This window comes from Ixodes scapularis, unplaced genomic scaffold (genome assembly GCF_016920785.2).
Source record: "Ixodes scapularis isolate PalLabHiFi unplaced genomic scaffold, ASM1692078v2 PGA_scaffold1__304_contigs__length_218370807, whole genome shotgun sequence".
Lineage (NCBI taxonomy): Eukaryota > Metazoa > Arthropoda > Arachnida > Ixodida > Ixodidae > Ixodes > Ixodes scapularis.
In genome coordinates this window covers 48520777-48537931 of record NW_024609846.1, presented here as the reverse complement: position 1 = coordinate 48537931, position 17155 = coordinate 48520777, and the positions used below count along the sequence as shown (strand labels likewise).

At 46.6% G+C, this 17155-nt stretch overlaps 1 protein-coding gene and 1 pseudogene across 1 annotated transcript in view; both read right to left on the bottom strand.

Moving 5' to 3' along the window:
* Window positions 1-12626, bottom strand: part of LOC8028868 (protein strawberry notch) — a 71888-nt gene extending 59262 nt beyond the window's left edge. The window contains 7 exon segments of the mRNA XM_029967252.4: window positions 8-217; window positions 889-982; window positions 3580-3717; window positions 4784-4873; window positions 5861-5894; window positions 6004-6067; window positions 12377-12626. Coding sequence (XP_029823112.4) covers window positions 8-217; window positions 889-982; window positions 3580-3717; window positions 4784-4873; window positions 5861-5894; window positions 6004-6067; window positions 12377-12386 — 640 coding nt within the window. The 5' untranslated portion in view covers window positions 12387-12626.
* A 1379-nt stretch (window positions 12627-14005) lies between these two features.
* On the bottom strand, window positions 14006-16861 carry LOC120851025 (annotated as a pseudogene).
* Window positions 16862-17155: the final 294 nt, after the last annotated feature.

Below are 17155 nucleotides of genomic sequence, written 5' to 3'. Positions count from 1 at the left end.
CCCCCACCGATGAGGAATCCGGCCCGGCTGCCGTTGGTGAGCACCACCTGGTGCTGCTGGGAGGCGTACATGACGACCTCGAGCTGCAGGGCTGACAGCTGGCCCCGGTCCACCACTTCCTTCGGGATGCACAGGTCGTACCACACAGCTGGGGGCGCCACGCTCGACAGCGAGCTTGTCTCCACCACGGGGTACGGGTGGCGGCCCCCGATCTTCACTGCACGGGACACACACACACGACCACGGAGTCACTATGACCTCCGACTGGATGGGAACGGCGGGCAGGAGTTTCAGTTGATCCGCCTCCAGCATGAGCTCCCTACCTTCGACAACGCTTCGCGGCCAATGCACGGCAAAAGGCAATCTGGAGGCCGGGTGTCTGATAGAGATGCCCGATTTCAGATCCCGGAGCGACACAAAGCAAAAGAACCGTAGGGGACTCGTACCGGTTCCGTGTCGACCACTACTTATGATTTTAGACAATGCGCACTCAATTCAACCAGAGTCAAGATTCTATTTGTGCACTCTCATTGCATTCAATTTTTAAAAAAATATTTTTTTAGCTTTTAGAGGTTCATTACCACAGCTAATAAATACACTAGTATACTTTTCAGTATCTTGGCGGCCAGTTCACAGCCTTGTTTTAGTTTGAGGAAGGAACAATAGGCGAGATTTTTCTACAAAAAAAACATGAGGTTCCCAAACTAGGGAAAAGGAAAAAGACACGACAAATAGAGATGGAAAGTTTTGAGGGAGGAAAAACTGTTGCAAATCAGTCGCTCTTCTCGGAACCACTCAATATTTTTCGTTGAATTTAAAAATCCTTCGCCACCGAAAGCAAATCCCGCAAGTCCAGCAGAGATGCCCAAAGCGAGGAATAGGACTTACACTTAGAAGGCGTGCACTCTGCATAGGTCTCGGCTAGTGCAAGTTCTTCCTCCTCCTCAGCATCCTCGGCCGTTTGCCGCGGCTGTTCGTGGACCTGGCAAACACGAGAACGTAGTGTCAAGAAGCCATGCAGCGACCGGATGCCACTCACAGTAACAGGTCATACGGCAAACACATTTCATAACAGAACTTAACTGCACACAGTCATCAATGAACTAGAACCAGATGGACAAGATTAGTCACTGATGTTAGCGAGACTTAGTGGTCCCCAATTCTCAAGGGGACTGGTAAGGGATGCCCCAAATAGACAAACGGTTCCTCTTAATGCTATTAAGTTTTAGTACCCACAAGAATGGCTCCGGCTCGATTTGATCCCCATAATAGGCAAGTTTAGCTATTGAACTTTAAAACAATTGTTACTTGCTAGCCCATTTTGAAAGGTTCAACTTTATCCATACAGTCAAACCCGTTTATAACGAACCACAGGAAACGCTACGATCAGTTCGATATAACAAGTAATTCGATATATCAAAAACCATTTCCAACTAACTTCCACGATAGGTTCGTTGTAAGGCGAGGGCTCCCCTTTTTTTCTCATCTCTTCACATCCGCCTTGTAACAACGTGCTAAAAAACTGTTGTTGTTGTTGTTGTTTTTTTGCATACATGAAGAGTGTTGTTTTACCTTATCTCTCCTTCTGAATCGCTTTCTCTTCATGGGCAACGGTTTTGGTATGAATTTTCTTTTTTCTGTGCATGCGTGTAGAGTGTATTTTTTAGCTTTCTCCTTTTCTGAATCGCTTCTCTCCGCTCAATTTTGTTCGCAACTTCGATATTTGTCGATATCGACAATAATTCGCTGTATGTGGGTTCGTTCTAAACGGGTCTCACTGTACATCTAACCATCCTCTAAAGCTTGATATAAAGAATTGTTCCCTGGCTGAAAATTACCCCCCGGTTTCCTGCTCCATTCCTTCTCGCAATCTCACCTCCTCTTTGCCCAACTACAGGTCGAGCTAATGCCCACAGAAAGGAGGATGGGCTTCCTCCTTTTTCAAACGCAGGTTCAATTGCAGTGATGTTTCCTCCTTTCTGGTTGCATGTTTGCCTATTTTACTTCGTCTGGTTGACGGACTTAGAATGCTCATGAAAGAGAAACCCTTTGGTGCCAATTCACACCGCCAGAGACGTAAAAAAAAAAGTGCCACGGAAACTTCTTTTTACTGTGGAGTCGATTGAACTAAGCATAATGGTTACTATGCCAATGATTATCCAAATTGAAAGGCAATGTCAGTTTCATTTCTGCATTAATTACCGTATTTTCCGGGCTATAGTTCGCACTGGGGAAAATTTGGGGCCGGAAATAAAAGTTTTTGTTTCAAAAGTTCGCACCTTGTGCTTAGTCAACACAAAAATTTTCTCATACACAGCACACCTTTAAAAATGCCTGCTTCCTTAGCTTACAAAGAAGCTTGTATTACACATAAATCATTGCTAACATACTCTTTCATTCAAAATATCCCTCACTCCCGCGCAGCCTAAAATTTCAACTTTTAAACATGTATAGTCTGCGGACCCAGAAAATATGGCACTTACCCTTGTAATTCGAATTGGACTACTTCTACGTGTTCTCGGAGCGGTTGTTGAAGTTTTTCAGAAGTGAAAAACTCACCAATTCTATGCCAAATTTTTGTATTGCGACCAGTAGCGTATCCAGAAGGGAGGCTTATGGACCTTCAGCCCCTTCCCCACCCCCCCTTTCCCCCGAAATCAAACTTTAACAGCCACTCCCCCCCCCTCTGCACCCCAATTCATGGACATCCCAGCCACCTCACCTCAGCTCAGCTCAGCTCAGCCCAGCCCAGCCCAGGCCAGGCCCTTCCCACCCTCCCCCCAAAAGAAATTCCTGGCTATGCTACTGCAATAAATTTTTATCAACATTAAAATAAACTGGTATGGGCCTCAGTACCACTAAAGGGTGTTTTCCATGTCAGATCTTACAACGACTGTCTGGGTCATATTTTAACAGCGGAGCTGTTAACGCTAGATTCCCGAGGATCGTGTCCGGTACAAAACAATTGTCGACAAAAATGCCTCTGGACAGCTACCGCCATCTATAAGCGACGGTGGCAAGCACACAACTAGTATGGTTGCCGCCGTCGCTCGTAGATGGCGACAAAAATATCAAAAATATAACCTGGACAGTCATTGTATGTATCAACCACGCAAATTATCCGGACCACACCAGGGAACTTGCACGATCGCTCATGTCATCTAAAAGACCATTTCATTTTGTAGAAAAATTGGTGTCTGACATGCAAGCAAGACTGGTGCCTCATGTAAGCAGGTTCCAAGAAACCACATGCTTCCTTCAAGAATTGTCTACCATGCCCTGAGGGGCCAGATACAAGAACCAGGCCCCCAAACTCGCCTGGTTCTTACTGCAATTTATTTTGCTGCATCCTTGAGCCCTAAACCTCCCATCTAACCATCTACCTATGTCGAAATAGGTCACACCAACCAAGCATTATCGAGATACCATCCCACACAACCCGGCGCTCGCACGTGGCCGTCCATTCATAAACGAAAAAATGGCTCATCTCCAAAGGCCAGTCGGGTGCTTGACAGATGGCACAAGGGACAAACAAAGCCCAACAATGTGCAAGAAAAAAAAAAAGAGGGGTGCACTTACACCCAAACGGCGAGGCACGGGACACCGTTTGTGGGACTTCTGGCGGCCATTGGCAGCAGGGCCCCTACGGTCTGGTGCAAAGAGGCTCCCTTTGACAGGTTTGCCCCCAGGCCCAGTCACGTTGACCGCCTCAATGCCCTGAAACACAAAGGGGGGACGCAACACACCCTCGTGATCCCATCTTGTGATTTGGACAAAATAAATTAAAGAATGCATAGTAGTTTTGCTCTCTGCTTTTACTTTAGTTTCACTCCTTCGCGTCAACTGCTTCTCCGAGAAGCTGATACAAAACGATGAAGCTTTACGTGCGTGCGTCGGCGTAAAGCGGTAAAGCTTGATGCAGGAGTGCCAGTGCAAAGCAGGCTTGATGAGTGGCATGGCTGCTTTTAAAATTAAGGCGTAGGGTTCTTCCATACCCCTGTACTGCTCCTATACCCTCTCGTGGGATCAAACAATAGCTTACCTGACCATTTGTCCCTTTTGCATTGTTGCTCTCAAACCTAACAAGCAGCCATCCTTTTTTTTTTTTTTTTTTTTGCGATTACCTTTAACTTTTGTGTGAGTGCTTGCTCAATATTTTACACTAAGTATCATTCTCTCAAAGGTCAAACCATTTGCATTTGCTTTGCTTAATAGGTTGCACCAAAGTCGTCCTCATGTTCACTTTACAACAAAACAATGGCCTGTAGTGGCAGGGCTTTAGGAATTTGTACCCAAGCAGCGGTAACCTTGGGAAAGTAGCTACCATATTTTCCGGAATGTTTGAAAGCTGATATTGTATGCGGTGTGGACTATCTAGAGGTGCGGACCATATAGGAATTTAGTTTTTCAAGATTGTAGATTATGACGAGATGCGACAGATTTTGTGAATGAAAGAGAATGTTAATGATGATTTACGCACATTATATGCTTTTTGTGAGCTAAGAAAGCAGACATTTGTCAAGGTGTGCCGTGTATGAGAAGGCTGTCGTGTCGACCATAAGGTGCAGACTATGCACCTAATGGTGTGACACATTTCGAGTCCTGGTGCATACTAGCAAAAATACACACAAAACTGTAGTTTCTCCCTTTTCAATATTGTAGTGACCACACAAGACCTAGGTTTTTACGTGAATGAAAGGAACTCTTGGATGCAGTGCTACAAGTTGAGCAAGCTTTATACTAAACAATGTCAAGCATAAAAAGTGAAAGTAGGCATACATACCTCTCCACTGACAACAACATCAAACTCTACAGTCTCTCCATCACCGAGGCTGTTAACTGCCTTTTTGGGGTTGTTTTTTGTTATTGCAGCCTGTGAACGAAGTGCAAAGACAATGAGTATGAATGAAATTTCCATGGACTGAGAATGCACTGAGAATGGGGCTGAAGCGGCAAGGCAGTATAACTGTACAGATGACCGATTATGTGACAAGAAAAAATATTGCGTAGCTCATTTTATTTACAAAAAACAGGGCGAGGTGGGAGTGCATAAACACTGCAGCTGCCTTTAATCCTAAGCAATTTCTTAGGATACAAGTTGCACTTAGACTAGCACCGTAGAGTATCATTACCTTCCATTGTGGCTCTCATATGTACACATTCATTTCAAGCAGCACAATAGGTCATGCTTAGTTTCAAACTTGGTGTAAATCCGACTTGTCAGTTAAACCTTTACCTGTGCAGAAGCACTGACAAAGCTCACCAAGTGCACATTACCAAAATTAATCGGTTCACAATTTCTCTGGGAAGCTCTTACCTCTTTCCAAAACCAAACTTTTGTTTGTTTTATGAAAAAAAAACATTGGCAGCATATAAAGCAAATGAATGTGATTTAAAGGAACACTAAACTTAGGGAAAAAATTTTGTTTTTTCTACCTAGTTTGGACAAGCAAGTTTTAAAATAAATGTTTGTTGAAAAAGAACAAAAAAAAAACTTTTTTGGTCAATTTTTATGCTACAACACGAATTTTTTAATTTGCGGGCAAAACCGACATTATATTTCTGTGGGATCATGATGATAGTGTTTGTATCCAACTAGTGTGCGCTCCGAGTTTGCTGGACCTCAGAGAGCACACAAGTTGGGTACAAACAATATCATCATCATACCCGCAGAAGTACAATTTTGGTTTCGCCTGCAAATCAAAAAATATGTATTGTAACATAAAAATTAAATAAACAAAACAAAAAACTTTTTTTTTTACAAACATCTATTTTGAGACAAGTTTGTCCTAACCAGGTTATACTAAACTAATCTCTTCTCCTACACTGATAGTCACAAGTTCCCTAACCAAATCCTCACCTGATTGACAGAGATCTCCTCTTTCGTGTCGTTTCTGAGGGAATAAAGACATAGCTTCAGAGACTTTGAAGGAATGACATCCACAGGCACTAGAGGGTCCGGCTTTACTCCTACACCCACCCCCTCAAAGTAAAGAACAGTACCTGATAATTTTCCCGAAGCCCTTCTTGACGTTGAACCATTTCACTTTTCCTAAGACTCGTCCAGCTGAAATAAAATACAAGGGGAGGTGCGAGGTAGGAGGATCAAAGAGAAAGGAACACATCAGATCCAATGCAGCACAATTGCTAGAAAAAGTGACAATGGCCAGCTTTACTTCCTGGCAATGTCTCACAACCGAGACATCCAATCCGGACAAATATGAGAAGAAAACAAATTCTAAGGCAAACAAGTCGTCAATATCAGATACTATGAAAACACCTCATTCAAATGTCCTTCCTGCATCAGAAAGCATGAAAAGAAAAAGGCAAATCAAAATAATGCAAACCAATACATCCCGCATTCTGACGCCAAGAGCAAGTGCAATTAACTTTTAACAAGCAAAGAAGTAATAACACGCAAAACTGGAAACGTAAAGGTCTCTTACTCAAACTGCATATTGAACCGACAATCATTGCTAAAGCATGTCCTTATCTTCAACAAGGGAGAGGGTGACGTTTCAAAGGGGACAGCTTCGGCGGTTTTAGCCTTGTACATTGCGGAGTTACAGCAGTAGTTCTCGAATAGGGATCCGCAAAGGCATTTCTAGGGTCCATGAAGCCCTTGTTCATTAGCCAAGTCAAGCAATAAATTTTTTTTGTTATACACGGAAGAAACATTACGCTTTGGTGTAACGTTTCTTCTGTATATAACATAAAAACAAGCCTATTTCACACAGCAATCGCCATATTTATTTGAATATAAATTGAGCTAACTAAAATGCTCTTCCGCATCAGCTGCTTCTCCGAGCAAGCTGGCGCAAAAAGGTGAAGCTTGACGAGTGCGTGTTCCGAAAGTTTGAACGACTATGTTTCAAGAGCGGTCAAGAAGCGAGTTTCAACTGCAGTGACTATGCATGCTGTGAAATAAATTTTACAGCGACAGCCATTATAGGAACTTCCCAGTCGCATTTGCGATGGCATTGTGCTAGGTAGAAAATTCCGTGACATAAAAAAAAAATTGCGTGACCCCGTTCGACCAGAGTACTTCACCCCTCGGCCGAAAGATGACGGGCACACCCGCATGCCCGGCAGAGCTTAAGGTTGGCGCCTGCCTCGGCTGGAGCAAAACATCTCGCTATTACAGCGATAGTTACAGCAACAGCTGAACAGTGGCTGTCTCGATTTAGTCTTAGGCAAAAACGCTGACCCGTGTGCAGTGTGTTCTCTTTCCTACATACTTCAGCAACCATAAAGCTATGTTGTCTGTGGTCGAGTAAACAAAGAGTGGATATGCATTAAAGTGTATTTTGCTATGCATAGTAACAGCTTTATGAAAGAAAAAACTTCCGAATGCTCCCTTTAGTTACCTGTTGTTTCTACTGTGAGATCAAGACCTGGTGCACCTAAGCCCTTTATATGAGGGACATGCCATATTGATTTAGACTTCACTTGTTTGCTGCAGGTACCGGCTTTTTAGAGGTCCATAGAAATGTAGATATTCTCTACATATTTCCCCTGGAGCCGAATGCGCTTGCGCCACTAAGCTAATTAACAGAATAAAAAGTTTCAATTAAATTTTGGGGACATATTGTAATTGGAGAATTGACACTCCACCTCATTATGGTCAAGCCATGACATAAAATTTTGATTTAGAAATGCATAGGGGGCGCTACAGGTTGAGAAAAATTAGTGTAACTGTGTATGCTCTGCTTAAGGTGCAGAGTGTAGCAACGGTCTCAAAGCGGGAGAAGTGAATGTTGCTCTTGCAGGAGACACGATGGGCGCAACAGTCACCGCGCATGCGCCGCTGTGCATTTCCCAAATTTCTCGGAAGCACACGGGCGGGCTTGGATATCATGTTGTCTGCTCTCTCACAGCCGCATTGAAACATGCTCGCGTTATAAAAATAATGAAATTACACATATTTAAGTGACACACAGAATGTTCGAAGGTTCAAAAAGCTTCCTGCTCGTCATACTTCAGTGCAAGATCTACATTTCCCAAGCGCAGAGCGAAACTTATGCATTGCCCCAAACTTATGTATTGCGGTGTACAAGAGTCGAGATAAGCACTCTCTGTGTGTACTAGGGATGCAAGGGCAGCCTCACATCAGTTCTGCCAAAAGGCATGCTGGGCTGAGATTAAGAGGGCCAAGGACTCAAGATGGAGTAGGAGCTGCTCGATGATGATCCGTGGCGACGTGGAACAGGCAACAGAGGTTGAAGTCACAGGACAATAGGAGTCTAGGTCATCAGAGGTAGGCTAGCTGCATTTAGGATGGGGGTCATGTGTGATACCTTCCAGGCGGTGGGGACGGACCCAGAGTCAAGGAAACACTGAAACATCCGGAGCAGTACAGGAGAATGCCATCTTGAAAATCAGGCTGAAGGCCGTCGAGGCCGGCCCGCTGATGTACCCGAAGTGGGGAGAGAGCATCGGACAAGTCATCCTTTGAGATGGCCATACTGCTGAGTGTTGTGGCACAAGTGGTAGAGGTGTAGGGCACAGTTGAGTAAGTGACAACAGGACTGGAAGGAGAAAAGGCTGACCAGAGTGAGAAGCAGCGGTTGAAGAGACAGGCTATGTCACACGGTGAGGACACAGGAAGCAGAGATCAGCAGAGGGGCGTCGACATTGAGAGTTAACGCAACTACAGAAGAGCTCAGGGTCCTTCATTGCCCGGGCAGATATTTCCTCTACATAGGACCTTTGAGCCAGGTGGACCACTTTCTTCAAGGACTTCTGTAGTGTCTTAGCCTCGAATTGCTGCAGTTGCAACGTCAGTGCTCGGCAGGCATAAGAGCCTGCGCTTCTGGTGTGTCAGAGCAATGATGGCAGGGCTGATTCAAGGTGAGGTATGCTTGCGTCGCACCTTGAGTGTAGGGGCACATTCTGTAGAGAGAGCCGACACGGAATCAAGGTAGAGCTCGTACATCCTGTCAGGCAAAAAGCCGTCAAGCACAAGACACCAGAGAGCATAGTAAATGAGATTTTGCAGGCGAGTGGTGTCTCTGCGGCCATAAGCATGGACCATACGGGCCTGTTAACCAATACGCGATGAGGGCTGGGTTTGAGACAAAACAGAGGTCTAGAAAGGAAGGAGTTCCGGATGGAGTCCTGTACAGGGCTGAGCACACCTGCGCAGAGCCCATCGGATCTACTATGTCGAGAAGGGGACGACAAAGAGTCAGCTGCAACAGGAGGGGTGCAGTCACTCCAATGAATATGTGCATTAAAGTCCCCTATGAGAAAGATGTTTCCAAAAGAGACTTCGAGAGGGTGAAGGAGTTCAAGAGAAAAGCCAAGGTCATATGGGTCTGTGCGAAGCGGAGGGAGGCACTACACACACACAGAAGGAAGGTGCAGGAACCATAACCCAATGCAACAAACACTCCCTCAAGGTCGGTGTGTTCCAGATCGATGCGTCGACAGCAGCGAACAGTTGACGGGACGACGACCATCACGCCACCTCCACAAGCGCCACTGCAACAATCTTGGCAGAATACCACATACCCGTCACAGTTCACCATCACGAACTGAGGCATCAAGCTATGTTTCAGAAAAAGCAAACAGGGTACTGTGCAGAGATGATGCGAGAAGGGTAGCAATCTCCTTGGTCTTCTTGCAGAGAAACATATGTTGGAATACCAGATATTCCAATGGTTGCAGGGCCAACGGTTGTTTACTGGGGTGACCGGCCTGGAGGCGGATGGGCTGAGGAGCGGGGACTGTGGCAGGTTGCAATGGAGCGGAGGGAGCACACTCGAAGAACTCAGCGTTTAGAGGCGGGAATCGACACACTCCACGGAGCCATTCTTCGTTCGACGATGCCAGTCGGCGATACACCGAGAGTAAGACAAGTTCACATTTCCGGTAACACCACTTGCCACAACCACCACATTGGAGCACTAGCTGCAACGGACTCCAAAACAGTGCGAGAGCAGCGTGGTCATGCGGGTCGAGGGCTAAGGTTCGAAAAGATGTAGTAGTGCAAGTGATAGTCTCGAAGAACGGCCGGCCGACGCCGGTAGCGCTCTATGCCTACTTGACAAGGGGAGGCTCAGTTGCGAAAGATTGGTGCACACCGAAGGCAACTGCATATCTGGGATGGTCCCAGGTCCTCAAACTTGTTTTATTGTTTGCTTGAAGTAACACCAAACTGCCAGTGAGAGTTTTAAAGCAGAAACAAAAATCTCGTTTTGGAGAACCTTTGTATCAGAAGCAGCCCTGAAGCAGCATACAAATTTAATTTTATAGAATCACTAATATTATGTTTGTTTGTTTACTTATTTAACTAGGGAGAGTAAGCTCGATGTAAAACAGTCGTTACGCCTATAGGCAACCTGCAATGCAGTTTGGCGCTACATGTTGCGCCATCTAGCGGCTGCAAAATAATGAAACTGGGTAGGCCAGGACTACACGGCGCTGCGGGCAGGCGCATCTAGAAACCACGTGTGAACGTTGCATTTCGGATTGGCGTGAGGTTTTTTTTGGAACCGTTTATTGTAAAAGTGAGTTCCAACTTCACGTTTCTATAACCTCACCGGGTTCCTGCGACATGTCGCCTAGTCCTAGAGTTCCCCCAAAAAATAAACGTTGCTACTGCTGCATGAAAGACGGCCACAGTCGCAAAGGTGACTCAAGCGTCGAACTTCACCGCTTCCCCAGCTTCCCTTCGAGATCTTGGGAAGCGACACGGCGACAGAAGTGGATTACTGCAGTGCGACGCAAGTAAGTGAATTTTACAGAAACTGTTGGGGGTGGGGAGGTGAACGAAAATATATGTGCAGGCTTGGAAAGTGGTCGGACGAACTCGTTTTGCAGACCACTCGGCAAAATAGCATATTTATACAAGTTGTATTACGAGTCGCTTTGACAGCCACATTAGGGAAATACGATAGGAACAATCGAGCCGATTGTTGCTTCGCTGCGACGTCGAGAATCGGGCGATCAGGTCTTCAAGCGAAGGGCCCGTCGACCCGTTCCGGCACACCTAATGCCGTTCGGCACGCGTGGTTGCAACCAAAACCTTCTAAACCTGCGAGTTTTTAAAAAGTGGATTTTCGCAGTACAAAGTTTTGTTTGTTTCAGCAACCAAATTTAATGCTGAGTCTGGTAACAAAAGTGACGGCGTGCAGAAAGCAGAATGCTAAAGTTTTTCTTTAGAAAAATCTCGTGCGAAGCGTAAATATCCTTTTTACACATACACTTCGTTGCCTGTCGCCATTTTACACCAGGCTTTGTAATGAGCGTACGGTTCTGTAGCATGCAGAGTTTGGTTCTAATTACCCAAATTTTATTCTAGTGTGTGTGGGCGTCGGGAGGAGAGGACGGCCGAGCGAGGCGCGAGCGGGGGCTAGCCGGCAAGGAAAGAGGAAGAGCGTGCTGCCCGAGGCTGGGGCCGGGCAGGAACGATAGAGCCGTTCTGGCTGGTGTGGCCCATGGCGATTCCCGGGAGCATTCCACCAGCGAAGTTCGGATCAGGACCGGCGGAAGCGGCGAACCCTGACCATACTGGCCTCCATGACGATCCCGGAGTGGTTCCGCAGCGAGACTCTGGCTGTGATAGACCGGAACAGCTAGCCTACGCAGCACTGGCGTGGGAAGGGCGATCCGCAGGCCTGGACACGGGCTCAGACTGTGAGCTCTGAACGACAACTAGGGTCGGCGGGTTCGAACTGCCGGCTCTCGAAGCCGGGCAATCGGGATGTACAATAAACCTATTCGCTGCCTTCTCGTGTGTTGTGTCACTTCATGGGAGACGAGGAAAGCACAGACCGATCGGGGGGCCACAAGTAGTGAAGAAAACTCAAACTGGTGTCCAAATGACGACTCTCACCACTTGGACCTATCAAGGCTCCCGATGGTCTTAAAAAACCGCATAAAAGAACTAGGGACATGGCACGCAGGTGCACACGGGGACTGCTAAAATCGGGGTCGCCGCCGCTCGCAACGGCTCAACGGGCAAACTGGCCGCCCCATTAACAGACTCTTCCGCTTGTGGCGCTGAATGCAGTACTACAGCTTCGAAACACTGCTACAACAAATTGCAGCCTTCCTGGCCTCCACACATGGGCTGTATAAACTTAAATTATGTGAAGCCACGACAAATTTAACGCTGCCGTGCAAAATTTGGGATGGCTTGAAGATGAATGCTTCGAGCGCAGCAAGAAAACGCTTCTAATACTTTATCAACAGAACAATTCTTAGTTTCCGAACACAGAGACAAGAGACACATTGACAACGAGTAGGACGATCGGTCACAGCATTTGACAAGAAAATAAAACACAACAAATCGTAACAAAGAAATTTCGCGCCAATCTGACCGAGCCACGAACGAAATGAGAACCATGTGCGGCACCACCATTCGACTCACGCTTATTCATCTTCAGTGCTGGCAAGAATTACTGAAACCAATCTAAACTACAACCGCTGCAACTGCACTGCAAGTCATGACACGATCGCAAGATTTGGCCAAGTTGATACACTAAACTTCGGCATGTTTCATAAGGGTGTTGAGGATGTCGCCAATGTCGCGCCCACTGTGGTCGCGCCAAGATTCGAGCAGTTTCGACACTGTGAAGATACTTTCGCGAACTTCTCTCGACCTCACAAAGTTCGACTGAAGTTCGACCCACTGCTTTGTCATCATTTGACCCATGGAGAATAGAAGGGTAGGAGAGGGCATGACGTCGGCCGCGTAGCCTCCACAAGCCATGCTCCCTTGACGCCTCGCCTCTTTCTCATTTTCCTCCTTACTCTACTCACTTACCATGCCAACGTGACCACATCACGTGACCGTAGCTAGCCTTCGTCTTGCTATGGGGTACTAGAAGACACCACAGTCTAGCCTTCGATGTGATAAAACCTACCGGACGGAGCGCGCGCAAGCCTGCGAGGAGTCCTTCTACAATCAACCATCCATCTCACACGTGACATGTCACGCGCACCAATCGCCAGAGAGATCTGCGGTCACGCTGGGCACAAAATCGTTTAAACTTTTTATGACTATAAAAAAAAGTTTAAACGTTAAAAGTAAAAAGTTAAAAGTTTTTTATAGGCTTCACCAATATTGCAACGTGCCCCCTCCTAGTACTTCTAACCTCCTTGATTTGACCATATGCGCATGCGCTTTCCACAGCTCAGGCGTTGGCTCAGGCTAGAGCACTATATAGCTATATAGTGCTCTAGCTCAGGCCAGAGTGTACAATGCCCGTCAGCTCGTGGCTCCGGCAATGCAAAGGCGGCCGGCAAAAAGTGCGTGTGGTTCCCGCGTGGCGGCGCCAGCTAGGCGTACACGTTGTGTTGTGCGGTGAAGCCCATGGCCCTTCCCGAAGGGAGCAGAAGATTCGCCGGACGTGCTCGGCGGCCAAATGGCCAAATATCGGCGTGCACGGCGGCAACTCGGTGAGAACCCCATGAGCCGCTGTGATTGGACTCGAACCCCGGATGAGGAGCAGTATCTGGGTTACAACGCAATCTTAACCTGAGCTGTGCGTAAGTAGGAAAAGCGCTGCGGTAATAATAATTTCCGCCAGCAGGGTTTGCAAGCTCGAACGTCAGAAAAGAGCAAAATTAAGGTCAGGCAAGGCAGTGAAACGTCGGTCGAGAGTTCGGCTTTCTATATTACGCAGTCGCGCTGGTCAAAGGCTTTCCATATGATAATATTGCATCGTGTCTAAATTTTCAGCATGTTGAATTATCTAAATGAAAAAAAAAAAATGTTACGTCGTGAGCAGTGATAAGCAAGAATCGAACTGTGTCTAAATAAGGGACAGCAGTTCTGCTGAAAGAAGTTTTGCAACAACATTTTGTCTCCCTTTTTTATAATTGATGCGTTTCAACGCATTAAAACAAACCCTAGCAACACAAAACATTGCTGCAGTGTTGTGCTATGTTACCGGTGGAACGTGATCGAGTCACGTTGCAGTGACGAGTGCTGGAAATCCGACCAAATTTAAGGGAAAACCGACTTGTAGCAGGTGCTGGATTTATTAGCGGGAGTAAAGGCACCCAGTAAACTCATTGGAAACAAATATAATCTTTATACATATATCATATAATTTGCGCAGAAAGACCAACTCGGACACAAAATCACTAAATGCCAAGGCCAAATAAAATACATATGAACAGAGTTCCGCTTGACTAAAGGTAGAAAAAGAAAAAAAAAACACTGCTCTAATCTACCTTTGCGTGCACTCTACCTCACCTTCTGAAACTTCCGAGATAGAGGCTTTCGTGCAAACATCTTAAATCTATCGTTCCTGTCTGTGTGACAGAAGGCATAGTTAACAAGGAGCGGTCTGGAGAACTTTGTGCAGACAAGATGGATCAGTTCACGGCGATGAGCCTTGTTGTTCGTTGGGCAGAGCAGCAAAGGAGAGTCATACACTGCTGGCAGTGCAAACTTCACAAGAGTTTCGAGGGGCTGCCAATTCCTGAGGTTGTACGACAACACATCCGCTGCAAACATCCTGAGGACATTGAGAAGGTGGGCAAGTTCATCTGAGGGATACAAAAGGCCTCCCCGGTCCAGGTGGTTTGTGATCCCTTGCAAGGCACTGTTTGTCTTCGGCTTTGTAAGAAGAGGTATGCAGAAGAAGCATGAAAAGTGTTCTTGTACAACACGGGCAATGTTGCCCGTGTTGTACAAGCTACCCAACGTGCGCTGTCGCCGACAGCTCGAGGCTTGGCAGGTATTGTACATTGGGATCTGACAGCTTTTCTAAGATTTCCGCTGCACTCTGTGGAAGTTGGAATGGCGTGGCAGCTGACACTGCTGGTGGTATGCACCGAATTGCTGAAGTCATAACCGATGAGGTCGAGGCAGCATGTGACACATTGCTCTGCTGGGAAGCTGTGATGAGACCAGTCTTCAGAATCTTTTCAATTCCTGAGATTGCAGCCCGAACGCTAAGCTGGTCATTGCACCCTTGAGATCGTCTCAATGAGCCAAACAGGGACTCAATGGCGTCGCTGCTGAACTTCCTGGTCAGTACAAATCCAAACTCTTCCTTGGTGAGAAGGTGTTGTACACATGCAACTGTCGAGTATGTTGTCAAGAGAAGGGCTTCGTAGGTTTCTGTCGTCAGGAACTGTGATGGGCTTGCCGTGCTCTTGATCTGCTCGAGATAGGCTGGGAATGAAAACTCGAGCCATTCCAGACGAGGGTCGTCTGGGTGATCATACTGGCGCACATCTGGGTAGCGTTGGTGTATGTGTTGTGTGCAGTTACTGGTATCATGCAAAATGAACCAGCGGTACACAGAGTCCATGAAGAAGATGGTTGGTCCTGCGTCCGCATACAGTAGGTCACTCGTATGGCCAGCTTGTTCCTGGAGGTGCTTGAGCACAGCTGTCACTTGAGGGGAGAAGAGCTGGACTGCTCTCTTGGCATTCATTTTCTCTATGTTGCTAGGGAAAAGATGTTTGCGACTCAGGAACCTGACTGGCTTGACAGCCGCCTCTCTCTGGAGCTCGTACAACTTCTTGAGGTAGAAGGACTTGATCTCATTGTCCTTTCCAAAGTTGCGTTCCAGGAATTGGGACCGTATATTCTTCAAGATGTGAACATAGTCAAAGCTAAGGAACAGAATCCTCTCCGGGTCATTTGGGTGCAGGATATGATGTGTAAGGAGTCCCCCACAAAGCTGCTTCATTGCATTGACATTCACTCGGTGATTGTCAGTTACAATCCGGAGTACTTTGAAGCCAAATCTTCCACCTTGCCCAAGACATGAAGCAGAAGCTTGGCCAGTTCGGTCCCTGTTAACCCTTTGGTAAAAAAGTAGGCAACAGGGATCCGGTATGGAATGCTGAGCCCATTCATGAGAAAGCACAGCAGCGAATTTGCCAGGATGGGCTGCTTGGTCTTTTCAGTCAATGGTCCCAGGTCCACTTGGCCCACAAAGACATCCTGCTGCTTGTTGTACTGCAAGCTCTGTTTGATCTGCATTTCATCAATAATGAGAGAGCATGTCCTTGATTGTGTGTTTGCCAGGTTGTGTAGTTCTGTTTGAAGTCGAGCCTTCGCCAAGTCGCTGAAGCCAGTTTGACCTGAGGCAGCTCCAATGTAGCTTTGCAGAGTGTTCCTGCTGGGAAGTTTAAAAAGCTCTTCAGACCTTATGTGTTCATAGGCCTTCGTAGAAATGTGTCTCAGCAAAATGCAGTGACGGATGGTATGTTCTGTCCACCTTGGGCTTTTCTTGTGGTAGTTCTTTACTTGGTCGACTAGAAACATAGCCGATATGTTCTATTCCTTTGCTTGTTCACGGATGTTAAGAAAATTTGTGACATCATCTTCTTTCCTCAGGTTTCGCAACTTTTCCAAGTCTTTTTTGTATCTGTCAACCGTGTTCTTGAGTCTCTCCACTTGGTTTCGCAGGGTGGTGACTCGTCGGGTCCATCTACGTTTCTCTACGGTTAGTTCTGCTGACATTTTTCGAACGTTTGCCTGTGTTCCTTGATGGGTGAACAGCACTGGCTGTTGGCATGGCCTGCTGTCTGGCACTTCTGATGCCTGCCTGTTTTGAGGCTCCAAGGTGCTCGCTGGAGATGTCCAGATGATTTGGATCCGTTCAGCACCTTCATTGCACAGAAAGGAGGTCGGTGGAGTGTCCAGTGTAGAGCTTGATGTCGCATCAGTCACTTGCAAACAGCCTGTGTCCAGGCATTGCCTCTTCTTGGGAACTTCTGATGAATATGGAGTGCTGCACTTCCTTCTGATAGCGTCCTTCATCTTAGTGATATTTGAAGGCGGCATGCTCCAAAAGATGCTTGGGATAGCGCCTTTCTTCAGCTTTCGGCGTTTGCCCTCAACATAGTCGGATGGCACAAAGTGCCGACTGCAAACCATGGAGTAGGTTGATGGCAGCCAGTCAACTCTCTTGATTGCTTGTAGCCAGCTCGCTCGTTCATCCGGGTCTGATGGTATTTCGTGGAGTGCAAAGTTCCTTTCTTGACCTGGCTTCCGTCTGCTTGAACCACAATGTGGTATGCAGCAGGTCATGCCTGAAATAGGACGTCATGATTAGGGCCAAACCATCCTCTTCTCTTCCTTATCTGAATATAATAGTGATCACTCGTGTATCTGCAATTAAATGCTTTGTCATCTTCTGTGTGTAACATTCTTTACATATGTGAACTTCGACTGATA